We start from the raw sequence: 25,164 nt of genomic DNA, 5'->3' as shown, positions 1-25,164 counted from the left end.
CCACAGCATTCCATATGTACGGATATGGGTGGATGAATGGAGATCGTTGACGAGGACAGACATCTCCGGAGGAGTCGATTCTCAAAGATCCAACCCTGTTGCCCCATTCTCTGTTCAGCTCTGTCAGCTCTGGCTCGCTCTCACGGTTCACCATACAAAGTACCTGCCGGCTTATCCTTGGCCTCAGTCAACTTCCTTGTCAACATCTTGGTCTCAATCTTGGTCGGCCCCTATTATCTCTGGCGGCTGTCGTCTTGTCCGACGCAGATCAGGACTCCCTAGTCGTGCCCATTGGCCACGCCCACTACCCGTCATGAACTCCTCTCCCCAGTCACCTTTATCCCTATGGATACTTGCTAAGTTGGTATACTGAGAATAACCCCCTGCCTTTTCTGCCATGTATCCATATTTACCTTGTTGCCCTAATGTACCATCCACTACCAACCACAACCTGTCCGCGCCTTTTCTCAGCCATTCTTGGCTCTCCTGTTGTACTGCAACCTGAGCGAGAGCCGACCCAAAAAGACTCTGCCGAGTTGCGAAGTAGGCAGGCCATTGTCATCGCCACACTGGGTATTCCTGGCCGCTTCTGGGCGTTTCATCTTTACTCCCCACGCCAATTTCCTTCTCTGCCTTACCGCCTCTGGACCACTACCCTAATCCAACCATTTGCGATAACAAGGGCATGGCATAAGCTCCTCCTTGCCCATTGCAGCTCGTCGCCTGCTCTCGGCATAGTATCCTTGTCGTCCTGCTCCCTTGTCCCAGCACAAGGTTGTTCCTCCCGATGTGCGTTGGCCAGACCGTCCCATGCAAGAACTTCTCCTGGCCGTATATATAGAGGCGACCCAGCCTCGCTGCCCGTTGGCCTCTATGTGCTTTTACCGCCTCTCTCGTTCTCTACCGCACCCACTTTCACTCACTAGGCCAAGTGCCGTTACATTCCTTTCTTGGTGATTACATTAACTTGAATATCATCGTCCATTCACTTTCATCCCCTGAACGCTCGCAAGTAGACGAGATAAAATCCACGGGCTTCAATATCAATCCATTCATTCAGTATACTATCAGATCAGAGACAGGTGCCAGCCAGTAACAAAAATAACACACACAACATGCTTTCCAAATACGCCCAGCTTCTCTTCGCTCTCACGCCGTTCGCCGGTGCTCTCGTGCCCCCAGCTCAAGATGGCATGAGAATCATCTGGTCCGAGACTTTCCAAGGAAACGCCGGCTCACCCCCTCGAAGTGACACATGGAACATCGCCTTGGCTATCGACACGAACAACGAGGTCCAGACTTACACCGAATCATCCTGGAATGTCCAAATATCAGGAGGTGAAACCATCCAGCTCATTCCCCGGAAATCAGCAAGCGGCGTCTGGACATCTGCGCGTATCGAGACAAAGGCAGCATGGACACCTCAGCCGGGAGGAAAGATGCGGGTTCAGTCAATGTTCAGAATGGGCGACGCCGCCAACAAGCAGGGCATGTGGCCCGCCTTTTGGATGCTGGGCGATGCCGTTCGCAACGGAGTTCAGTGGCCCCTCTGCGGTGAGCTCGACATCTTTGAGCAGATCAACGGCCAGGCTACCGCCACTGGTACCGTTCACTGCCAACAAGAATCCGGCGGCATCTGCAACGAGCCCAGCGGCCGTGGCGTGGCTACTTCGATGCCCGACAACGGTTGGCACACGTGGGCACTGGAGTGGGACCGCACATCCAACAACTGGGTCACTGAGACCATCACATGGTACCGCGACGGTGTTGTCTTCAACCAGCTCAAGGGCAGTGATATCGGGGACGAGGGTATCTGGGCGACTCTCTGCCACATGCCTTACTATGTGCTCATGAATGTGGCAGTTGGTAAGTTTCTAGTTCTTGCTACTGCGGTTGGCCGCATGATGTACATGAGGATGCTAACCTGCTTCAGGCGGCACGTTGCCTGGTTCTCCTACCGACGCTACTCAAGATGGCTACGCAAGCATGATGGAGGTCGGATATCTCACCGTCTACCAGTCCCCTTGAGCGCAGCTACCTCTAATGGCTGTATTCGTAATGAGCTCGACTCTCGCGGACACCACCCTCACGTTTCTCCGTCATGCTAATAAACTCCACCCGTCACACAGCGACCCCGGATTTGACGTCCGTATTCACACATTCAAAACGCACATGGCTCTTTTGGCATATTCCTCTTTTCATGAGACAGGATCATTCTTGCTCCCTTAGTATATACCCCTTTTTGGAAAGCGATATATAGCGGCTGCCTTTACACTCATACGTTCTGCCCCCCCTTGTTGCAGCTGTTCTTAAACCTGCGGATCTGAATAGTTGCGGAGGGAGGGCGACTTCTCAGGTCTTACCACCTATATAGTAGTCAATGTTGAAATCCAGCACGGGGATTCTTCCCCAGTGTCCGAATCTCTAAGATATAACAACCACTTTGATGACATTCATGGGAGCGAACATCAGAGACCCCTTACCCGTGGAATCCACGTCATTTTGCACGTAGAGCGGTTTTGTCATGTCAACCATAAATATACGTAGTAAACCGCAGAGACTCCATTCCATTCCGAATCGGCCTCTTCTAATCACATTCGATATTCTCCAGCTCCTCATGGCAGCACATATACAATGGCCTACCTAGCAACCCACCTTTCCCATAAGGCTACCGCGTATCCATACTGCGGAGAACGCATCCTTAGATCTTAGATCTTGGATCGGAGTGAAGAGGATAAAGAAGCTCACTGCTAGTTTCTAGACTTCCCCGCGGGTTAGCCCGGCGTCGGTCGATCATCCCGGGGATTGACCGGACCCCCCCCCCCCAATTCGCAGATCGACAACCGTTCCGTCCGCCGCGTCCGGCCACCGGCGCTTATTAAGAAAAGTCCCCGCCCACCGTATAATTCCCCGAGATTACCAGTCGCGCATCGGCCAAAATGTTAATGCCCGACTCGTAGATCACGGCCACGCTTTAAAGCTCGACGCGGACCGGCCGGTGCGGGGATTCCCTTTGCCGATGACTTACAGCTCAGGGAAGATGATAGTCCGAACCGGGCCTCTCTGAGCTGCGCGACCGAAACGTCAAGGCCTTGGGAGTACCGATACACTCGCGTAACCTCGGTCACAGTAAGATGGGCTCTAGCTATCGTGGGTGGCACACGCCACAGAAGAGACGACGGAAGCTTCCGCGCACATCAAGAATTGCCTTTTCCTTCGCCTATGATCATGCTTCGGTAGTCGGAGAAGATACCCTCGCTTTGATCAACGCGATCACTGACGAACAATTCACAGGGGTGCCAAACGGGAACTTTTATACTTGATGGCATTCAGGATATGAAAAAAGATGGATTGATCCTCGTAAACCAATACCGCACCGCGCCACAGTATAATCTGACAGGACCCAGGGTAAACGACGATGGCAGGACGACGCTGGTGATCGAACGTGTCCTTGACCTTCTAGTAAATACAATGCTCTCAACTCAACCCACAACCGATACAACTACCCCCTTTTGGACTCTCTTGTCACCTCTTTTGCAAATCAACACTGATGGGTCCGCCAAACGAAACCGGGCTCTGCATTCGCACATCGTATGCCACGTACAATCAATGATTACGCCCACTGGTTCGATAGGAAAGGCACCCGACAAAACTTTGCGAACCCTGCCAGTAGAACTCCAGAACCAATGATCAAGAACCCTCGCAAGCGGTCCGTCCACCAACGACCGACTTGGAGGAAAGTAACGTGAAGTTTGTATGCGTGTTACCCCAGGCACATGCACGCAGGGGAATTAAATCGCCGTCGAAAACGAGGCTGTACTGAAAGGCGAAATGACTCATTGGAGTATGCCGCTAAATGAGGCAATCCGCAAAGTGTATGCCTCACACAACATCGTCCAAAGGTGATTGGTAAATCAAAGCATAGGAAATAGGAAAGTGACAGGCTCGATGAGGCGGCGAGAGTTAAGCCCGACTGCTTTATCTTGACTGCGATTGTCGAGCAAGTCCTCCTGAAAGTTACAGTTGACAGCATGCCAACAAAATCGATATGGGCTCAGTCCGATTTGATGTATTCTAGACTGTTAAAGACCCTTTTTTTTGGTATTCTGAGCGCATCCATAAATCAAATGGAGATAGCCATGCTTCGCAAATGCCATGCCGCTCGACTGCACAGCGGCGAGGCACGGAGAAATCAGGCCGGGGAATCGGAACAACGCCTAACGCACAACTGAGGCATGACACAGACGAGGGGGAATCGTACACCTAAAAGCCAGGCTCAGAAACCGTCTAGTCTGCGCCAATTTCGTTGGCGCCTTCCATGCCGAACGACCCTGTGTTGAAATCAAAGGCCTGGTTATCGCCGTCTTCGTGTAGAAATGAGTCGAAGTCGAAATCGTTAAGAACATTGTCCGAGACCAACGGGTCGGCGAAGGCCATGGCGCCGAAGTCCACCATTGGGTTTGAGTTGTCCATGAACCCTCCGTTCTGGTTAGCATCGTTGTGCGCCTGGGGGGCAACCTGAGGCTGTGGGGCAGGTGCGGGAGCAGCACCGTTGGGCACGGCTGGCACGGCGGCGTTCTGTCCATTCTTGGCGAAGCTGGCAGGGGCGACGGGAGTGATGGGAGTAGCAGGCGTTGCCGCCTCCGCGTCTGCACCGTCGGCGGCTGGTGTGGTTCCACTGTTCAGGTTGTTGTTGTTGTTGTTGTTGTTGTTGTTGTTGTTTCCCTTCTTTCCAGCAGTAGCCTGCGCACATGTTAGTTTTGTTTTGGTTGCATGTTTCTTCCAATGCACTCACCTTTGCTTTTGTGTTCTTGTTGTCCTTCTTCTTCGGGGCCGCCTTATTTGACTGTGACGGAGTCGGAGGTGCCGCCGCTGCTTGTTGAGGCGATGAAGTGCTCGTCCGGTTGGAGTTGGCGCCAGCTGGCGCAGATGGCGGCGGCATCGACCGTTGCTGAGGTGTACCCTGAATAGATCCCTGAGGACCCTGAGGCACCATCTGTCCATTCGGGCCGCCTTGTTGCCATTGCACCGGCTGACCACCTTGACCGGCCTGCTGAGGCTGTCCCTGCTGCTGGGGCGGCTGTCCTTGCTGCTGCTGGGCCTGCTGCTGCTGTTGCGCCTGTTGCTGTTGCTGCCGGGCGACCATCATCTGTTGCGGGTTCATCTGGCCGTTGAATTGCTGACCGGGGTGCGAACTGGGTGGACGCATGCCGCCATTCATCTGCGGATTGCCAGCCATGTTCCCATCCATTTGATTGCCCATGCCCTTGAAGAAGTGTGGTGCCATGTTCGGGTCCATCTGGTTGCCCATGAAGTTCATTGGGTTGGGGGAGCCGCGAGATTGAGCGCCCTCGGGTAGCGGTGAAGGAATGCCAGCGTTGTTCATCTGTGGGGTGCCTCTCTTCATCTGCTCCGTTGGGTTTGGTGAAGCCCCGGTTCTGGCGCCTTGGGGAGATGTCTCTGGGAAAGGCTGACCATTGGGACCAGGGGGTGCGCCAGGGCCGCCTGGCCCAGCCGGACCGTCTCTGGGCATGGCACCTCCGCCCATGTTATCTTGCTCCTGTCGGGCCATCATGAGCCTTTTCTTATTCTGCTGCTCCAGAAGCATTAGCTGCATTTGATAGTCCTGCAGAGCGTGGTTACTTCCACCACCGGCTTGGGCACCGCCAGGGCCAGGCCTAATTCCTCCTGGACCCATTTCCCCAGCGTTGTAGTACGCAGCCAGCCCAGCCCCTTCCTGGCCTTGAGGCATCATGGGCGAGCCCTGGCCCTGGGGACCGGGCGCGTTAGGCATGGTTTTGTTAGGCATCTGGCTAGCCTGATGCTGTTGGAGGTTTGCCGCATATGTAGCAATGGACTTAGCTTGGACAGCAGGTGGTTGGTTTGAGAATGTCGTGAACTGCTGCTGGGTCAGCGATGCCGGGTTGATTCCGTTGGTGATGAGCATCTGCTGGGCTTGAGCTACGTTCGGGGTGGTCCCCACCTGCTGGCCGGGCATGCCCTGCTGAGGTCTTCCGTTCGGCATCATTCCAGGCTGGTTCGGGAAGTTGGGCGCTCCGTCCAGGCGAGGTCTCTTGGAAGGCGAAGGGGCGTTTTCGCCGGAGCCAGGCGACGAGGGGCGCTGGCGGTTGCCATCCATGTCCGAGGGGTCTCGCTGCATCTGGGTTTGCTTCGCATGCTGCTGAAGCATTTGCATGGCCTGGGGGCTGTAGCGGGGTTCAGGTTAGCAAACATGCACATGAAGAATGAAAGCACGAAGCTGCGAGGTCTCACTTGTTCTGGTTGTTCGCCATGGCTGCCCTTGCCAGGTTACCCTTTTGCATATTCATGGCCATACCGCCATTCTGCATGTTGCGCATCATCTGGGAGTGGTATTGCTGCTGAGCAGCCATGCCGTCTGGGCGCATCTGACGGAGAAGTTCTTGCTGCTGGTTCTGTCGCATGCGGGATTGCTGCTGGGATGGTCGATTAGTCATGTTCTAGATGGCGAACGAGCAATGTCGAAGTGTAAGGACGTACCTGAGTATGGCTGACATATTGGTTGATAGTACCATTGCCACCCTTTGTTCGTTGCGCGTGGAAGATGTCCCAGAAGAGGCAGAACCATTCGTATAGGAAGGATGATTCTGAGGCGGGCCCACCCAGCTTGGGGGCGGGAAGGTCATCAGGAAGCTTCGCGTCGATGTCGTCTTTGGAGTCGGTGTCCATGGGGTCGTCACCAAGACCATTGCCGATGAGGTTACCGTTCTCATCCCTCCGGCGATTGCCATCCTTGGCGACATTCACTTGGTGGTCTCCATTAAGGAGAGATCTAGCGCAATCAAACATTTGATGGCGGAGGAAGTACTCGTAGATGTATGTGTTGAGTAGGGTGCGCTGGTTCTCGGTGGGCATGGCCATCTGTCGTGGACCACCGGCGACTTGGGGAGCGACTGCACCATTATTCATCATGGGGACGGGCGCGCCAACAGGGCCACCGCCCATAGCGTTCATGTTGGCCATGTTGGGATTGACGTTGGCGTTCATGATTGTGAGCCGGGCTGCAGACAAGCGTCTGCCCAGCGGGATTAGGTGAGGTCGATGCGATGGAGAAAGGAGACGTTGATTGAAAGACGGTGGTTGTTCGGAAGCGAAGAGAGAGTGTCGATGTCGTCAAAAGTTTGTCGGTCAGCCACCTTTGTGGTTGGAGGTGGAAGTCGCAGAGCGTGGACGTGGTTACGCGGTGCGCTAAAAAGCCGGCTGGCGGCAAAGTCGTGTCGGATTCAGCGGTAGGGCGCAGGGGCACAAGGAGCCTTCAGTTGTATGGATAAGAGAAGGGCTGGGGGAGCTGTGGACAGAGGCGCGCAACAGATGGCGGGATGCGCGATCGGTGACGATGGCGGTGGTGAGATGGTTTGGCACAAATGAAGAAAAAAAAGAGTCGAAAGACGTGGCAGCGACAGAAGCTGTGGCGGATTTGGGTTGGAGGGGGGGGAGTAGGATTGATGCGAGGGCGAGATGTTGAAAAAGGCGGAAGGGCGACAGGATGGGCCACCAAAGGCAGTTGCAGGTGAGGGAGTGGGACTTGAAAGGAAATGGGAAGAGGTGGAAAGATGAGAGACAGGAGGAGGAGGGAAGCAGCGCGACTCGGGGGTCGGGGGTAGGAAGACCTGGTGTTCTGGCTCAGGCTCCGGCTCAGGGTCTGGCAGTGTGAGAGTGTGGCCCTTCTGGGTGGCTAGGTATTTGATTTGGATTTGGGTTTGGCTTTTGGGGGGGAGAAGGGGGGGGCTTCCTCTCTCCGGGGGAGCAGCGTCGACGGGAAGTGAACGTGGACGTGGTGGACCACCGTGGTTCCGGGTGGTGGTGCTGGGCTGCTGCTAATAATGGGTGGGTGATGGTCGGTCTGTGAGTACGGTCTGGCTTCGTGAATCGTCGGTGTTACCAACAGTGGAGATGGCGGGATGTTATTCCGTAGCGAACCTAGAAGGGGTCGACTGATCGGTCCCTCAAGCCGCGGTCGCTAGGCCGATCAGGCAAGGTCGGTTTGAAGATTGACGAGTGTCTCGCGGGGCGCGAAGACGGGTGACCATGAACAAGGACTCAGGAGAGTGACAAACACGTTATCGAGACCACGTTGGCATTGAAGATGTGGTCGACATTCGAGGCCATCCAATGTCCAAAGGGGGAAATCTGGAAGTGGATTGGTGATTTGAGGAGGGAAAGGGAAATGCGGGAGTAGAGGTCGGAGGAAGCGAGAGGACGAGGGAAAAAAGAGAGGGGCGCCTTGGGTTAGACGGTAAGGCACCTAGTCGACAATGCTTGAATGCAGAAAGACAGTCGCGGGTGGGAAGGAGGACAAAGTGGGAGAGTGGAAAGGATGGGGTTGGGATTTTCCCAATTTTCGGGGGCATGCGACGCTTGGGCGGGATTTCTACCTATTCACCACAGACTTCAGGACTCCAGAGACCTTTGCGAGCACTGAACGAGGTACGGGTAGGTAGGTAAGGTAAGGCAATAGGCCGCTGCTAATACCAGATAGACGTCGATGGTGGAGGTGAAGCGCGAGGTGAGGCACGGTGGGCACATTTCAGAATGAGCTGCGAATATCTGAGACCGCTTGTTGCCTGAGGCCGCATATCAAATCGTCAGAGGCAAACATCGACAATCACCTCCAACTTGCGTGCTTGCTTTCCAGCGCCCTGGGTGCTAGGTGAACTGAAAGGCTCTGAAAGGGCCCTCAATCTTGGGTGCCTGATGTACCCAAGGCACCTTAAGGCAGTAGGTATCCGTCAAGGTACGGGCGTGGGCTAAAGCCTTGAAGGGCTCTGAGCTACCTTATCTAACCTTACCTATGTTCCCACCTACCCACGTTAAGGTCCCTTACCTTACCTGGAGCTCAGATAGCGATCTTAGGTACGGAGTACCTCAGGGCTCATCGGCATGGGAGCCCGGGGGGCCATGCTGGCCGTCGCGTCGTGGCACGTCGAGCTTATGACCCAGTACCGGGTATTAGCTGCGCGCCGCCTCCACGACCCACGTACCCGATCTTCACACTTCTGCTAACGTCGCATCTTGAATGGACCGCACCAAACGCGCTCCATCAAACGTCTCAGTCAAAATGAGAGCCCGTCCGCCATAGACGCATCTGCAACCTGCCCTTCAGTTTCTCGTGACGTGAGGTGGGAAGCCCTGAGTCCTGACAGAGACTCAGACAACCGTCCAGACTCCACGGTCCACCCAAGGCACTACGGAAATCCCGCCTCCCGCTTCCACGGGTTTCTTGCTCCAAGGCTGACTGGAAGCTCCATGCACATCTAGAAGCATCGACTTAAGGTGTGTAAGCTTCTTTGACCTGTCCGTCACGTGAGACACACTGCTACGGCAGGCATCTTAAACACGCCAGGCAACGCAGGTACGACCAATGTCCCAACGTCGCCTTGGGATGCCATTTCTGCATTTCAAAGACCCTTCTGATCTCATTCTAATCGATGCGCCCACCTGTCGATATTATTCGCAGATTCTCTGCACCTAGGTAATTAACCCACGCTTCAGTTGGGAAATGAAAGGCAAGCTATGGGCCACAGCACGGACCTCTCGAGCAAGCTTAAGGTTCCGTATAATAATATCAACAGGAGTGAACTTGATAGCACTTCGCCCAATAAATCGCAGCAAGGGCAAATGAACATTGGATATTCGCAAATTGTTGTCGCTTGACAATCCTACCATGATTTCACCTACCGTGCGTACACATTTGCTGCTTGTGCTCCTTTTGCGACATCCCGGCCTGGCTGCGTATTTGGTACTCCGTACTGTCAGAACTCAGAAGAACCCACTTCCCCGTCCCAAGAGCCCCATGTCGGCTGCCGTGACGCCCCACATTTCCCGATGATCGGCCGGCAGTATTGAATGGAAGGCAGGTGCTGGCCGTACCTTCCTCGCCTTCCGCGAGAAAGCCTATATAGGTCCTGTTGAATCAATTCCTGTCACCAGCAACAGCAGGCGCCCCTCTAGGTCGGGGGGTCAGGACAAACTGGCTGGGTGGTGGAATGGTTCAAGTACAATAATCAATTTCGCCCACAGCCTACTCGACGACAGGCTCCGAATTCAATTCCCAGCAAGTGCACCAAGAGATCTAGCCACACCGGTGGTGAACTCTTTTTTTTTTTTTTTTTGTACACACTAAATAAAGCCCTGTCGGCCAATCCCCTGGCCTTACTTACGTTGGAGTCAACTCGCCTTACGGCCCAGTCATGAGCATGCGGGAGCAGAAACTCGGTCATCGCAAATACAACTTGTCTAAAGGACGGGAGGAGCAAGCATTGACCCTCCATATCATCGTTTGCTTCAAGACGCCATAGATAGGTACTTTTCTCCCAAGCTAGCCTGCCCTAACATTGTACTTAGACACAGTGACATCATATCACCATCCACCTTCATCGTCAGATCCTCACGTTGACAGGGATGGCTTTGGTATGTATAAGTCTCTTTGATATCGTGCAGGTCATGTCTGCGGCTTAGGCGCTGTACCGGCAGTCTCCATCTTGAGACAGGCGCTGTACGCCCGACCTCGATGTTCCCCTGCCTCATGGTTCTATGGAGGTGCTCTTGGCGTACCGTAGTGGGTGATGAAGCTGGCGTTCCCCTCCATCTCCACGAGCTAATAGGGGACCAAGTCTGCGGGCTGTTTCCAGCCTTCTATCGACGATAGCAAGCTTGTATCGAGGCGGAACAACCCATTGAAGCATCGAATCTGCTGTCCGGGTGTAGTAAAGAACAAAGTGGCATGGCAAGATGTAATACCATCTAGTCATCTTCGGGAGGAAGCTCGTCATCAATGTACCGCACTAATGATACCCTCATCTCCGTCGTGTCGTGGCCTCGCAGAACGTCGCTGATAAAGTGCGCTTCAACCTGCATCTGCACCATCTCAAGAGCTCCCCGCAACACTCCGCAAAAGATGTTGGAGTACCAGAGCTCATCCTGCGCTCGCTCGTCGTCGGGCAGCTCGACAAAGTCTGCGAGGGGGTTTTCGTCAAACACAAGCGAGAACTGTTTGTTGTCCGTCGTCCAGTTGGTCACCTGTGGTGTGATATTTAGAAATATCTTGAAGCCGACCTACGTTCGCAATGGTCAGCATGCCGGCTCAATGGTCGACGAATCAAGGGATCCGTACTCTTGCAATGACGTCTGCGGTCTCGCGAAAGTTTGCGCATCTCTTCATTGTGTTCGACTTTGCCAAATAATCCTCAATGAGACGAAGGCCGATGTTGTATCCCATCTTGTCTAGCTGCTTGTTGACCTCCACATAGTCGCTATCGTAATCTTTGCACAACTGCGCAACAATTGTTCCGTAGGTGAGAGTAACGAGCTCGGCGTTGACTTTGTCTATACGGGTTCTACAATCGAGCATGTCAGACTTGTTCGCTTTTCGGCATTCGGATGCCACACAACGTACTTCCAAATTCTGTTGAACAATTAGCTTCTGTCTACCACGCTCGGGTCTGGCTGAGAAACGCACTCTTCTCCCAAGCGGGTTGCTTTGCTTGCGGCCATGGTTTATTGTAGACGTCTGCCAAAATAGTAAGGGAGGGAAGGATCGCCGGCGTCAGATGGCTGGTACTGCGGGCTGTGTTGCGGAAGTGGCTGCCGCCTCGGATCGCAACCACGTCACGTCGTTGACGTGGGCTGTCTTGGGACCTTTCGCACAGGGAATTTCAGTCGCAAGTATTCGAGATCGGAGAATCTGGCGTTCGCGAGAGTTATTGTTGTCGTACTGGTCGAAGTTGAACGTGAGGCTCGGATGGACGGTGAGGTGCCAAATGGCGTTCGTGGACATCGATGAGGTTAAAGATAAGATAAGCTGCTGGGAGGAGCAAAGCTACGGATACCTACCCTATATGTATTTTACGTACAGCTAGGTAGGGTAAGGTACCTCGAAGCAAGGTATGGATATGCACTGAGGTGGGCGCTCCAGGACGGCTCTGATTTGAGGTCCCACCTTTAGCTCGGGGATCGGCAGAAGCAAGCTCCGTCCGCATCCCAACCTTGCATGGACCAATGATCTTAGCTAGCACATTTTCTCTGGTCAACAACCGCCTGCCCGATTCAATTGACATCCAATACGACGCGAGAAAGCACGATTCACGCAATACGACGATTCTGCATCGAACAGAATACCTTCGAGCTTTGAAACACTCATTCGACAACCGCAGTCATGTCTGCTGAGAAGAGACCGGCGGATGACGAGCTGGGCGCTGGCCAGATGATCGTAAAGCGTCAGAATGTGGGATCTTCAACAGGAGCTTTGGCGAGGCTCAACGCCTCAGGAAAGAGCAGCGCATTAGTGCAGACGGTAGGCGATCACTTTACAGTGCCAATTGGAAAGTTACTGACGACCTGGCCGACAGACACCGCGTACGAGTAACCTCCAGGCACCGGTCATGGAACTATCCGGCCACTCGGGCGAGATCTTTGCTGCGAAATTCGACCCAACGGGCAATTTTATCGCCTCAGGATCTATGGACAGAAGCATTTGTTGGTTGACCTCTGTCCTGTATCACCGGCGAGGTGAAACTAACTCGTAAGTAGTGTTGTGGCGAACGTATGGTGATTGCGAAAACTACGGCATCCTCAATGGCCATCGAGGCGCAATTCTAGATCTGCAGTGGTCGAGGGACTCGAAAATAGTCTTCTCGGCTTCGGCAGATATGCATTTGGCAAGTTGGGACCTTGAGAACGGAACCAGAATACGAAGATACATCGGCCACGAAGAGATTGTCAACGCCGTGGACCTCAGCAAACGAGGCGAGGATATGCTAGTCAGCGGAAGTGACGATGGCTCTATCGGCTTGTGGGATCCGAGGTCAAAGAACGCAGCAGACTACATCCAGACGGAATTCCCCATTACGGCCATTGCCATGTCGGAGGCTGGAAACGAGGTCTATACGGGAGGCATCGACAATGACATCAAGGTCTGGGACCTGCGCAAGAAATCGGTCGTGTACTCGATGCTGGGGCACCAGGACACGATCACTTCACTCAGAGTCTCTCCAGACTCGCAATCTTTGCTTTCATATGCCATGGACTCCACGGTAAGGACATGGGACATTCGGCCATTTGCCCCGACCGATAGAGCCATCAGAACGTTCGACGGCGCTTCCATGGGCTTGGAGAAGAATCTCATCAAGGCCAGCTGGGATTCCGAAGGCAAGAAGGTGGCTGTCGGTTCCGGGGACGGTACTGCGACTATCTGGTCCAGCGAGACTGGAAAGCTCATGTACAAGCTTCCGGGCCACAAGGGAACCGTCAACTGTGTCGAGTTCGCGCCCGGCACGGAGCCAATAGGTGAGCATTTCTTCTCTTCGCGATCGCAGCGACATTTGGCTAACAAATTTTGACAGTACTTTCCGCATCGTCTGACCGGAATATGCTGCTTGGGGAGCTGCGGTGAGGGAAGCCATCCCCAGCACACTTCTTCCATTCTAGCCACATTGTCGACGCTTAGTGCGCGCCCTCTGATATTGCAGCAAATCAATGTTTGCATGCATGCTTTCGGTGCGAACCAGGCTGTGCGTAGGCGGCCGAGAGACGCTCGATGGGTATGCAATCCATAAATCATCGCAACACCAACAAGCTAGGAACGGTTGGTCCCAGCGGCCGATACCGAGTCTCGGTATCTGCCATCTGCAAAGTCACATCATCCCGGTATAGCAGCAACAGGGGCATACACGGGGCATGAGCATAAGTGTCCGGTATTGATGATGGCAAGCGCTTCAAGAGCACTGGAGTATATCAGACAAGACAAAGGCGGACAGACACATTCGGGAACTGCCGCTTTGAACTGCAGGAAAATGCCGACACCGGCGATTGGCTCCGTGCCATTGCCAGCTGCATAGGGCTTACGTAGGGAGTCTAGGCCATGCGTGTTTGTTGGCGAGTGACACGGCCCAGGAATGCTCATCTGATGTGTCTTCGTTTTGTCTCATAAGGGTAACCTTGAGACAAGATCGCGTGGTTCAATTCACAAGAAACACAATTAGAGCACTGCACCTTCAACAAGGAGTAATTCGGCTTGGCAGAAGCATGGTTCACAAACGGTTTATTCTGGTAATGAGATAATGTTACAGGTGTGTCCAATTAGCTAAACTGGCCAATGCCCAATGTCCTAGAAAAAGTTATGGACCCTGTGTTTCCTCTTTCAATCATGTGGTGCGCGGCCGTGATGCGGGATTTCATGGGACGTTGAACTCTATCGGCTTCTAGAGGAATTGGAAACGCAGCTCGGAGGTCGGAACATTGCGCAACCTGACGATCCGAGGGCGAATCACAGAGTTAAAAGGGCACAAGTGTCGAATGCCGTGACTTTGGACGATGACGCGGATGGGCTTCGGCTCCGAGTGTCCAAGTGTCCCAGTCTGCCTGTCTTAACCCAACTGGCGGTCCATTCGCAAGACCTTCTCTAGCTGTCACTTCCATACTGACAGTAGCTAACGTCGATCATGGTCCTCGAGTCTTTGTAAGCGTACGCTGAGGTAATATCACGAGAGAGAGAGAGAGAGAGACGACAACGATGTCTGGTTGCGACAACGATAAGCGCAATTCCGTTGTCGTTGAGGCCCGTGTCCGCAAGTCATCCATCCCTCTCTGGATCATGGATGTTTTCTATAAGGGGATATCTGATTATAAGTGGAGGTTCGAGCCAATATGGAGATATTGGCCCCCACATCAGAGGAAGAGGCATGGGTTTTCAGTGTTCACTAAGAGTAAGGATAGATCCCAGGGTCCATCACAGGAGTTTGACCGTGGGAACCATCTAAATCCAACCGAGACGAATGATCCGCAAAGGACGCTAAGCTGAGGCGCCAAAGACTGCTATTCTTGCCGCCAATGTCACCTAACACTACTATTCCTAGTTCTTGTGCACATCTCGTAGTTGCAGGCAGCAAAGGAATGGAAAGCGAACTGAGCAGTTGGACTGAGGACAGGATACAAGTTGGAGGAGACTCAAAACGCCAAACGCCAAACGCCAGCCCAAACCGAGGGCGGCCTGGGTTGGCGTCCCCTTCTTCAAGACAATCAAAGACTCCAATGAGAGAGCCCCTTTCCGCGCGCAGTTACGGGTCTAGTCCGAATAAAGGTTGGCGCGCGTCGACACAAGAATCCGAAACACGTTTTCTTCTCCAGCCGGCCCCCTGAGCCCTTCCTCCCATCAGGTACGTATCCCAAGTCCCACCGTCTCCCACGCGCTGCGGCGCTGTGGCGCTGCGGCGCTGCGGAGAGTTGTGACGGTGTCCGAGGTCAACTCATCCACCCCTTACGATTGGTTCCCATGTTCCCAGAAGCAACCCCCTTGACTGCTTGTGCAACACTCCAATTGTCAGAGAAGTCAATAAACGAAGGGTGAACCCGACCCGTCCAGCACTCCTACCGTCTGCGCCGAGCCTTCAAGAGTTCAGACTGCAAGCATTCGTAGGTCTGCGAGAGCCCAGAGACAAGAAGATGGAGGGAGGGTTTCCTGCATTATCCTTGCCGTCCTTGACTCGGTTTCATTGCATACGAAGTACGGAGTACCTACCTCACCTTACCTCAAGGCTCACGGATACATTCCCATCCATCTCATCTCATCTCTCTACGGAGGTACGAAGTAATGAATCGCATACACAGAGTCGAGTCTGGGCCAAGCCGAGACTACCTTGCGGCTGTCGTATGTAGGTAGTATGCAAGGGTCTAAATGCAGATATTGTGTACGGAGTACGGAGTATTACCGCTTGTTCACATCCTCGACGCCGCACACTCGGTGCGTTTCCTCCCCCAATCCTCCTCTCCCTCGTCAGATCCTACTCTCCTCGTGCCCTCTCAAACACCCCTATCCCGTCTGCTCGTTACTCCTTCCAGGTTCTCCAGAGTCGCAAGTCGCAGAATCCCAGGTACACTGGGATGAGACTGGCGTGGCGTTTGCGTGACCAAGTTCGCCGCTTTCTTTTCTTGTCCTGTCCAGTGGCACCGTCCACTGATCCCCAAACGACACAGATCTGATCCAACCGCATGCTGCAGACGCCAGACTCGTTAGCCCATCGACACCTCCTTACCTCTCATATTTGGCTTGACATTGCATACTCCATCCCTCGCATTACCTAGCCCTGCCTTGGACCGAACTGCTGGTTGAGGTCGCCGGCGGACCACGAAGAAGACGCTCGGAAACGACGCCTACCACCCTGTTCCTTGGTTACCGTTGGCCCAGAGCACTTTGCTCTCCTCTTCTCTCGGTCCATCTGTGATCTCTTCCTTCTTCACCAATCCACATCGCGCCCAGCGTCATGTTGGCGCCAGCTGCCTTTCTGGCATTGTCTTCATCTTCTGCTTCTTGCTAGCCCGCCTGGCCTTGTCGCCCTCATTGTCAAACTAGTACATTTCCCTTCTTCCTTCACAAGTAACGCTGTCTGTAGACCGTCGCTTGTTTCTCTTAGCTCCGGGAGCCACATTACCTAGCCAACGTTACCCTTGATACCCTCCCAAGCTGTTCTCTTGCGAACGCGAGTATCAGCCTCCCTTCGACCACTCAAGACGCCCTTTTTCATCCCTTTGGACGCCCTTTATCAACCAACGCACCATCCAGTCATCGATCGCCGTCATTGGTGCTTTACAGCCGTTTCCCAGCCGTTGCTGGTAGCCCGCCACTGCCGCACTAAGAGACAAGATAACCTTTGTTCTTCTCATCGCGGCTGACTCGATTTCTTTGTGCAACTGGCCAAGAGGGGAACCTCACCGTTGCGTTCTACGCCTCCAGCGCCATCGACGACTTTCACTGTACGACGACGAAACACTGGACGACTACTTGCGCTTACTCGATCGACACATACACCCAAGGATGAGAGGAGCTTGAACGGTGATAACTTCAGCTCATCTGTCAACTCTCAGCGGCAAAGCGTTTGGCCCATAACTCAGCTCACTCGTCATGGACTTTCTTCGGCGAGGGCGTTCCTCGCAGGGGGAGGATATTGAGCAGCAGGCTCTGGCAGGCCCATCTACACAACCAGAAATGGAAGAGGGATCACGGCCTCGATCGAGGCGCTTGCCTGGCACAAGGCCTTCCCTCTCCTCAAGGAGGCGTCCCGGCAATGGGATGCAAAGAATAGAAGACGAGGAATCTGACAGCCCGAAAACACCACGCTTCAATATTGGCCTGCCGACGCTGCCAGGAACCCGTCTGAACCTGCCACATCTCGCGAGAACATGGACCAGCGGTTCCAATGGCACCGATTCGCGGCCCAACTCGACATCGCAACAACCCCTAAACCGAGTCGACGAGTCTGCTTCCCCCGAACCGCCCACGACGAGAGCTGCTGGACAACCGCCAGCTACGACCCGGGTGACGATGCCGGCGCCTGTCGCACGGCACCCCGAAACCGAAACCTCCAGCGGGACGAGGAGGTTCACCGGGCCAGATCCCGCAGAGATGCATCTGGCGAACATGGCACAGGAAGGTCGGCGGCGCAGACGACGGGCACATCGCCGACAGCAACATGACGATAATAGCGAGGGGCATCCTAAACGATTTCTGCTCTGTATTCCCTGGCCAAAGTCACGGCGCATGCGATCGCAGATTCTCCGATGCTTCATTTCAGGCGGATTCCTGACGCTCCTCCTCGCCGTCTGTAAGTGGTGGCCCTACTTTGGCAAGTGTTTAGCGTAATATTGGAGACTAACTACTTCAACAGATCTAGCACTCTCCCTCACACAGAATATTCGCAGCAGCGAGTTTACCGTGTTGTTGATCCTCATCATTTTGTTCGTTACGATATTTTTCTGTCACGGCTTGATCCGGTTATGCATGCTTGTCATCCGGCCACGGGTCGACGACGAGGCCGGACCGCCGATGCCGCAACTCTTGGCACCCGGAGGCTACGCCGTGCCACGAGAACCGATCCGAGTCGTGCTGGCGCGCGATGAGGAGGAGCAAGGGGAGGTCAGCGAGGCGGTCTTGGCCAAACCCCCGGCCTACGGCCTATGGCGAGAGAGTGTGGTATGTACTTATATGAAGCGTGGTATTGCACGTACGTTGGGAACTCTTGGACTGACACATTCCACGCAGAGGGTTGACCCCAACCGCATCTACTGGCAGCGCAACCCGAACGCCACGCCGAACGAGGGAACATCCAGTCGCGGAGAAAGCAGCACCGGTCCTCGACCGCCATCATACGCATCAGAGGACGGAGTGAGCTACGTCGTCGAAGCTCGACCCCGATCCATGGCCCCGGCATCGATGACTGACGTACCGACCCCACTGCCTACGCATCCTTCCGAGATGGGACGGTTGGGTGAACACAGGAGTGCGTGGTAAAACATGTAAACGAGAATCGAACCTGTCACGGTGATGGCAGAGAGTAACAAAAGAAAAAGAGCCCGCACTCGTTGAGCGGAGAGAGAGGGGCATTGTTTATTATACTGAATTGCTTTTTGCTGCGTAGGCGCTGGCGGTGTTTGTAAGAACATCGATGTTTATCAACTCAGGATCTGGCGCAGAAGGCAGCAGAAGCAGAACCAAGGGCATGCAAAATGGCGACGTCCCGAATGAGGGTCTTACATGCAAATCTGTACAGACCATTTTCGAACTGGGGGCTGTAACGTCATCTTTGGTATCTTAAGAAGTCACGGAAATGTAATATAAGAGAGGAGACATGTCACAAGTGATCTTGAATGGAGTCAAGTAGAACACATCTGCGAGAAGGAAGAAGAATACATGACTACACGTTTCCAGTATTGTTCAAGCATGACGACTGTTGGCTGCGGCGTGTCCTGCGAGAGTGGTTCCACAACATGGCTGGGCTTACGTTTACCCCGGACGGACGGGCTTGAGATCAAACTTCTTCTGCAGAGCCGCCAGCGGTAAGGCGTATCACTACCTTTCGTTGTGGGAATACAACAGAAATCGGTGCCTTATACATACGTGCGGGCGGCGGCAATTCCGTAGCTGCACCAAGAAGCTGAGCAGAATTCTGCATCCCGTCCTGCGCAGGATCACGACGCAGTAGCAAATCCGATATGACAAAGCCGTACTCCGTACATGCCGCATCTTCACTCAAGTACTCTGGCTTCCAACTCTTACCTGTGAATCCCGGCTGTGAGCAAGCAGAAACAGCTGTCCGTGGTCATCTGCGAGACTGCATTGCGCAAGCTCAGAAGCTCAGTATGCGGGTATCCACAGAACTATTCCACTGCGAAATTCCTGCTTTTCGACCCTGCAAGCCACTTGCAATAGAGAACCCCCGGACCTATGGCCCAGGAGGCGGGCGGGGAGGTGACATTGAGACATGTCCAAGTGTCGCGACACACGGACAATTTACATTGACTCGGGTCAGGAACCGCCACATGGACGCCATGAGGACCGGGGTTGATACATATACTACGACACCTTTTTTTCACTCTGGCCTGTTTTTTCTGGGCGGCACATTCAGGTGGGCATGCGCTGTGAGGCTTTTGGTCCGGATGATGGTTTCCAAGTTTGCTCAAGTGTATTCTCCTAGCGCGCGGAGTTACGAGGGCTGGACTGAGGGGAAAGTGCTACAAGGAGGAGAATAGCGCTTCCGGATGGCGAGTTGCGGATAGTGAAATAGGTGCTACCTCTGTGTATACTGCCGAGGTGGGTGTTTGTGCGCTCGTGTTTGTTGTGTGCTTTGATCCAGAGGTTGAGAACATGGGCCTCTAGTTCGTCAGGAGTCAAGTATCCGTACTCCGTACTGCCGAGTGATTAAGTGAGATTGGTTGGTTTACATACTCTTAGTCGCTAGACGAGATGTAACGTGGAGGTGGGTGAGCACGTGGTGAGGTTGTTCAGGGTGAGGGCAAGGTTTGTGAGAAGGGCAACATGAAACTTACCTCGCGCTTCCAATTTTGGCAAGATCTGGCGCAGCGGAAGACGAGCTGAGTAGGACAAGTTTGAACTCTGTTTGATACTACGGGCTGTCTGTATTTGTGTTGGGTGCGGCGTATCAAGTTGACCCTGGTAAACGAGGTAGAAGTGAGTATGAGGAAGTCCTCCAACCGGTAAATTGAGGACGAAAGAGTCTCGCCAAAAGATGACCATTGACCGGGAGTAGGGGCCTTGGGTAACGATTGACTTGTCGGGGCATCGTTGTGAGACCTGGCCCGAGCGGCGAGAGGGGAGGGGAGACTTGTTTCTCCCCGCCCTCCACTTTTAACGACTCTTAGTTGCTGGCCTGAGTCTTCAGTGCTGAGTCTCGACATCGTGATAAGCAACTGCCCTTCGTGGTCCATACTCCTCTCATGGTCTGTGTCGAATGTGAGACAGACTGACAGCGTCTTGATCGTGTCCGACGGACCGACGTTGACCTTTGCTATCATTTCCGCCGTCTGTCGATGTTTCTCCCACATATAAGTTGATATGCAAGAGCTTCCACCCACATGAGCTTGGAAACTCGGGATGAAAAGGGGGTTTCTTCTTTGCTTTTCGTTTGTAGGTCGTGGAATGTATCGAATCATTCACAGGAAGCATCGGTCATTGGCGGATGTGGGATGTGGGAGGAGAAGCGGGTGACTGTATCTGCAGGTGCAGGGCAAGCCGCAAATGCAAGGGATGCAGTTCCAAGCGAGTGCATATCAAGCGCAAGTGCAACTCTTTCAAGTTCCATGGGCCATGGCATCGTGAGGTACAAGGTTTCCAAGTGCCCGGACCGAAAGAACCGGACTCGATTTTCAATTGACCAGTTGACACCATCTCAAGTTGGGTTCCACTCTTCAGGTGTGCGCTCTGTGATAGTCGGCCAGTGTGAAGGTATTGTGCAAGGTAGTGTAATGAATACCTCGCTCTCAGAGTCGCAACCCATCGTGGGAATGTCGTGGCCTTCCAACAGAGCCAGGAGACGGAGGGAATCCAGAGCCAGAGTGAATTGGTTGAATTGTTGCAAACGCGCTACGCCGATTTGAGGTAGACGTCCCACACGCACCTTTCCTCGTCTCCTGCCACACGCGCTTCTCCAACCCAGTCAAAGTTGCAAACCCAGCCCATCCCGCTCAGAGCACCTCAATCCAGCCAGCCCGGTCCCGTCCTTTCCCTTTCTCGTCAAGTTCGGGAAGGGGTTTGCTTGGTTGCAAGGTACCTCGAGGTTCCCCTCCAACGCTACCTAACCTTCCTTCCTTCCTATGACTGGGTGGGAGAGGGGGAAAGTGGTTGGAAGAGAAGGAGTGGCTGACTGTTGGTATCAGTTCATTTGTCAATTTCTCAAAAGATGAAGTGTCAGGGAGAGAGAGTAGTTGCGATAGCAGGAAGAGGCTGTGGGAAAGACGAAGGGAAAGAAGGTGGAGGAGGTGGATGAAGTAGATTTCACCAAACAAGGTAGGAGATAGGTGTAATAGATGTGGCCATCCTTTTTTTGGATGTCTTGTTTCCTTGTCATGTACCCCCTTCCTTCTAAGGTAGCCTTCCGGTCTTGTGTAGATGCCACTTCTCACGCACTGGTACCAAAAGAACCTTGTTCCGACTCGCCCTCATTCTGTGTGGTGTTTTGAAAAATTTTCGCCTATGTGAAGTCCGATGGTCGTGTGAGCTAAAAGCCTAAGGTAAATGCAAGGCAGGTTGTCAACTGAGGTGCCACTTGCCTTGGTTGCATTCCATTCCATTCTAAGGTCAGGTGAGGTACCTCAGGTTCATGGGAACTGAGAAGGAAGGAATACCGCACCAGTATCCGTACCTACCTAGCCTACCTTAGTAGGTATCCGTACCTGACAAAGTAGAACCCAAGGAAGCGGCAAAGAGAATATAATTCGGAAGCACGTTTCCTCGCCTCCGTTCTCTGTTTCCCACTTCCATCCAATTCGTCCCAGTCCCAATCCAGGTCCCAGTCCCTGGTTACATTCAACCTGAATTCACCCCCGCTACCTTAGCTTACCGCGCGTGCCTTACCTCACTCACTCTCACCTGGCCACTTGCGCTTACCTCCTCCTCCCAATTACTAGACCCCTCCTCCTCCTTCACAAATTATTATTTCCCCCCTTCCCGCATATTCAACCGCATTTTCTCTTCGAAACAAACTCGACGTCCCCGATTTTCCCAAAGGCAATTTTTCGCGAAAAGGTGAGTTTCGCCCTCGACCCTTCGTTCCTGCATTTTGCGTTCTGTCCGCACAATTCCCATTCGCTCTTGCCTGCCTCCCGGTACCTTCCTTACCTTTACCCCTCTGTCCTTCTACCCAGCCCTCTCCCCCTCGTCCTCTGCTCCCTGCTGCCATGTGGTGGTGCCGTGACGTTTCTTCGCCTTGCCGTCGCATCAAGTGCATGCGACGACGCACCAGGAAGTCCAGCCCATCGCAGTAGTGAGTAGCAGAAGCAATCAGCAACCAGCAGCCAGCAGCAGCAACGGCCGAGTCTCTAGTCTATCCGGACCGTCAGCGCCAATAATTGCATCAGCTTCAGCACCGGCATCAGCGTCAGCATCGGCATCAGCATTCGGTCCACACTCGGCTTGCATCGCATCGCAGCGCAACTCATTCCAGCGAGCGCAACGTAAAACATTCGGCCTCCCATCTACTCCGATTCAGATATGGAAACCAGTTAGCCATTTCTTTGTAGCCGGACTCATTTGCGCAACGCGACCAGCTTCGATGATGCGCCAACCCCGCCTATTGTTGGCCTGGCCGCAATTCCGCACACCCGCGCCGAGTTTCGCGCTTCACAGTCGTGTGCGCCCTACTGCGAACACAATGCAGCGATCCAATTTGGCACACCATTTCCACATTGAACCACAGCCGCAGCCGCATCGGCCTGCCGCATGCCACATCGACCCGGTTACCGATTCTCGGCCCTCCGTCAGTGTTGAACCCGGAGTCGCACAATTGCGCCGTCTCGCTTGCTACTATCCCCGCTACCCCGGCCCCGCGCACTTGCGCTCGAGTCGATGCGCCGCTCTCAAAAGCCCTTGGTGGATCGTCTTGGATAATCCCTCACGTCAACTTCAGCCGCTCGCCACCACGCTAGTGGACGGATTCCGTACTGGGCGGCTGTTAGGATATCTCTCTGCCGAGCAGGACCACCAAAAGCTACAATATGCGCACAAGGCCATACATGCCGGGACTCTCTCTCTTTGCCGAGGAGGTTGCGCTGAGCTGGATTGCGGCACTTGCGCCTCTGTCTTAAGAGTTTGGTCCTCCCCAATTAGATACGCGACACTGCAACCTACACTGCGATCCGGATACTGCTGCTGCTGCTTGCGACGCTACACATTGGATTGCGACTTCGAGGATGCGGGCTCCTGCTGTGCCAAATATTCCGAAAGACGGGGCGAAACATTAGTTGATCGACTTGACTCTTACTAACATGCCAAATCTTAGTCTCACACTATCCAAAATGTCTTCCCTCTCTCGTCGCGCCTGCTATAAGTGTGGCAATGTTGGCCACTATGCCGAGGTTTGCTCTTCCGCCGAGCGTCTCTGCTACAACTGTAAGTCACTTACCACTCAACGTTATGTTAGGCATATTATTAATGCGAGATTGTAGGCAAGCAACCCGGCCACGAGTCTAACGGCTGCCCTCTGCCCCGCACCACCGAGGCTAAGCAGTGCTATCACTGCCAGGGTCTCGGCCATGTTCAGGCTGACTGCCCGACTTTGCGCCTGAGCGGCGCTGGCACGAGTGGCCGCTGCTACAACTGCGGACAGCCCGGTCACCTTGCGGTAAGAAACCTCGATTTCTAGAGATCAGTGCTCAGATTATTGACGTTTGAGAAGCGCGCCTGCCCCAACCCCGCTGGCGTCAACATGGGCCGCGGTGGCCCCTCGGTTCCCCGTGGCGGATATGGTGGCTACGGCCGTGGTGCCTTCACCGGTGGCCCCCGTCCTGCTACCTGCTACAAGTGCGGTGGTCCCAACCACTTCGCGAGAGACTGCCAGGCTCAGGCCATGAAGTGCTACGCTTGCGGCAAGCTTGGCCACATCTCTCGTGACTGCACTGCCCCCAACGGTGGTCCTCTCAACACGGCTGGCAAGACCTGCTACCAGTGCGGCGAGGCCGGTCACATCTCCCGCGATTGCCCCCAGAAGAACACCAATGGCGAGATCCCTAACGACGTTGACCTGTCGGCTGCTCCTGGCATCCCTCAGCCCGCTGTTGCGCCCATTGCGCCTATTGCCCCCGTTGCTTAGACAGCGATCGTTGGTCATGTTCTCTCGAGGACGTTGCGACTTCTTGGGCTAGGCCTAAGGGTGTAAGCCGCCGCCTTGATGCAGCTTCCATCACAAAACTTTTGCGGCCTTTCTTCAGCGATGTCGCTTTCATTTATCTGCACTACGACCAATCATTACGCCTTTTGAACATCACCTCAACTGCACCTTCCCCCTTTCATTCTGGTTATTACTTCAATCTATGCATAAAATGGGCATGTCGCCAAATGGCATCCTTTGCTTTTACATGGCGTCTACACGGATTCCCCTTCATCAACACGATTCATTTTCTGGAACAAAACGGGAAAGGCTTCCTTTCTTCATAGCAAACGACTCTCACGACGGATGGTCTCAAGCACGTTTGAATGCATCTTCTCCAACGCGGTTGGAAACAAAAGTTCACGACCCTCTTAGCCATCCTATGGATAATCTTGGCTCGACAATGCTGCTTCTGGTTCGATATCACAACAACGAGGTGACATCATCTCTAGCGTCTGGTTCTTTGTCCACGATTGGGCTTAGACAACAACGGCAAGGAGAGCATTGTACAGGGCAGAACGATTCCAAGGCCGCTTGCGGTTAAGAATCTTCACTACCTCTACGTGCCTGCTAGCGATGGCTTGAATGGACAGCCAACCCTGGCCATGGGCCACTGCTGGCACGGCATATCGGGAGAGGGAAGATCCTTGGGATGGAAGACGGGGCTCGGGGAAGGGGATGAGAGATATCCAAGTATCTTATGAAGAAGAAGAGTTTTGGGGCGGTGGAAGTGGTTGTTGAGTAGAAGATCCCTTCGAAGGGAGAAACGGTGGGCACCCCGGCAAAGCTGTTGTGGCGTGACGCACAAAAAAAAGAAGCTGTTGTTGTTTGAGTTGTCCGAGTCTCTTCTGGGGTAGGGCGTGCAGTTGTGATGGGTGATTTGAACCGGGTGACGCTGTATAGGGGATGCTGCTGGATAGCGGGCAGTGGACTGCCTTTTGGGACCAACTTCGGCGTTTCAAGACTACAGGAGCAG

At 53.9% G+C, this 25,164-nt stretch overlaps 7 protein-coding genes across 7 annotated transcripts; 4 read left to right on the top strand and 3 right to left on the bottom strand.

Moving 5' to 3' along the window:
- Nucleotides 1-290: 290 nt before the first annotated feature.
- On the top strand, nt 291-1,021 carry BDP81DRAFT_88892 (uncharacterized protein). The gene has a single exon (XM_060596455.1). It carries the CDS (start codon nt 426-428, stop codon nt 924-926), a length of 501 nt encoding a protein of 166 aa, XP_060450847.1. The 5' UTR covers nt 291-425; the 3' UTR covers nt 927-1,021.
- Nucleotides 1,022-1,115: 94 nt separating this feature from the next.
- BDP81DRAFT_445537 (family 16 glycosyl hydrolase) lies at nt 1,116-2,028 on the top strand (the record flags this gene model as incomplete). Its single annotated transcript, XM_060591965.1, has 2 exons — nt 1,116-1,866; nt 1,934-2,028. The coding sequence occupies 2 exons, from the start codon at nt 1,116-1,118 to the stop codon at nt 2,026-2,028; spliced, it is 846 nt and encodes a 281-aa protein (XP_060450846.1).
- A 2,132-nt stretch (nt 2,029-4,160) lies between these two features.
- On the bottom strand, nt 4,161-7,275 carry BDP81DRAFT_88854 (uncharacterized protein). The gene is made up of 4 exons (XM_060596453.1): nt 6,520-7,275; nt 6,274-6,455; nt 4,796-6,206; nt 4,161-4,743 (listed from the first exon to the last, which is right to left on the bottom strand). The coding sequence occupies exons 1-4, from the start codon at nt 7,024-7,026 to the stop codon at nt 4,288-4,290; spliced, it is 2,556 nt and encodes an 851-aa protein (XP_060450845.1). The 5' UTR covers nt 7,027-7,275; the 3' UTR covers nt 4,161-4,287.
- A 3,271-nt stretch (nt 7,276-10,546) lies between these two features.
- On the bottom strand, nt 10,547-11,635 carry BDP81DRAFT_88820 (transporter particle component). Its single transcript, XM_060596452.1, has 4 exons — nt 11,498-11,635; nt 11,435-11,443; nt 11,153-11,375; nt 10,547-11,094 (listed from the first exon to the last, which is right to left on the bottom strand). Exons 1-4 carry the CDS (start codon nt 11,530-11,532, stop codon nt 10,783-10,785), a joined length of 579 nt encoding a protein of 192 aa, XP_060450844.1. The 5' UTR covers nt 11,533-11,635; the 3' UTR covers nt 10,547-10,782.
- Nucleotides 11,636-12,193: 558 nt separating this feature from the next.
- BDP81DRAFT_389826 (WD repeat domain-containing protein) lies at nt 12,194-13,429 on the top strand (the record flags this gene model as incomplete). Its single annotated transcript, XM_060587319.1, has 4 exons — nt 12,194-12,331; nt 12,387-12,513; nt 12,568-13,323; nt 13,380-13,429. 4 exons carry the CDS (start codon nt 12,194-12,196, stop codon nt 13,427-13,429), a joined length of 1,071 nt encoding a protein of 356 aa, XP_060450843.1.
- A 3,385-nt stretch (nt 13,430-16,814) lies between these two features.
- Nucleotides 16,815-18,369, top strand: BDP81DRAFT_88792 (uncharacterized protein). The gene is made up of 3 exons (XM_060596451.1): nt 16,815-17,633; nt 17,697-18,001; nt 18,071-18,369. Exons 1-3 carry the CDS (start codon nt 16,934-16,936, stop codon nt 18,317-18,319), a joined length of 1,254 nt encoding a protein of 417 aa, XP_060450842.1. The 5' UTR covers nt 16,815-16,933; the 3' UTR covers nt 18,320-18,369.
- A 1,129-nt stretch (nt 18,370-19,498) lies between these two features.
- BDP81DRAFT_468195 (uncharacterized protein) lies at nt 19,499-20,463 on the bottom strand (the record flags this gene model as incomplete). The annotated part of the gene is made up of 2 exons (XM_060594476.1): nt 19,855-20,463; nt 19,499-19,678 (listed from the first exon to the last, which is right to left on the bottom strand). Exons 1-2 carry the CDS (start codon nt 20,368-20,370, stop codon nt 19,499-19,501), a joined length of 696 nt encoding a protein of 231 aa, XP_060450841.1. The 5' UTR covers nt 20,371-20,463.
- Nucleotides 20,464-25,164: the final 4,701 nt, after the last annotated feature.

The sequence above is a fragment of the Colletotrichum phormii genome (assembly GCF_030913505.1).
Source record: "Colletotrichum phormii strain CBS 102054 chromosome Unknown BDP81scaffold_2, whole genome shotgun sequence".
NCBI lineage: Eukaryota > Fungi > Ascomycota > Sordariomycetes > Glomerellales > Glomerellaceae > Colletotrichum > Colletotrichum phormii.
Note: the sequence above shows the minus strand (reverse complement) of the source record. Positions and strands in the feature narration are given on the sequence as shown.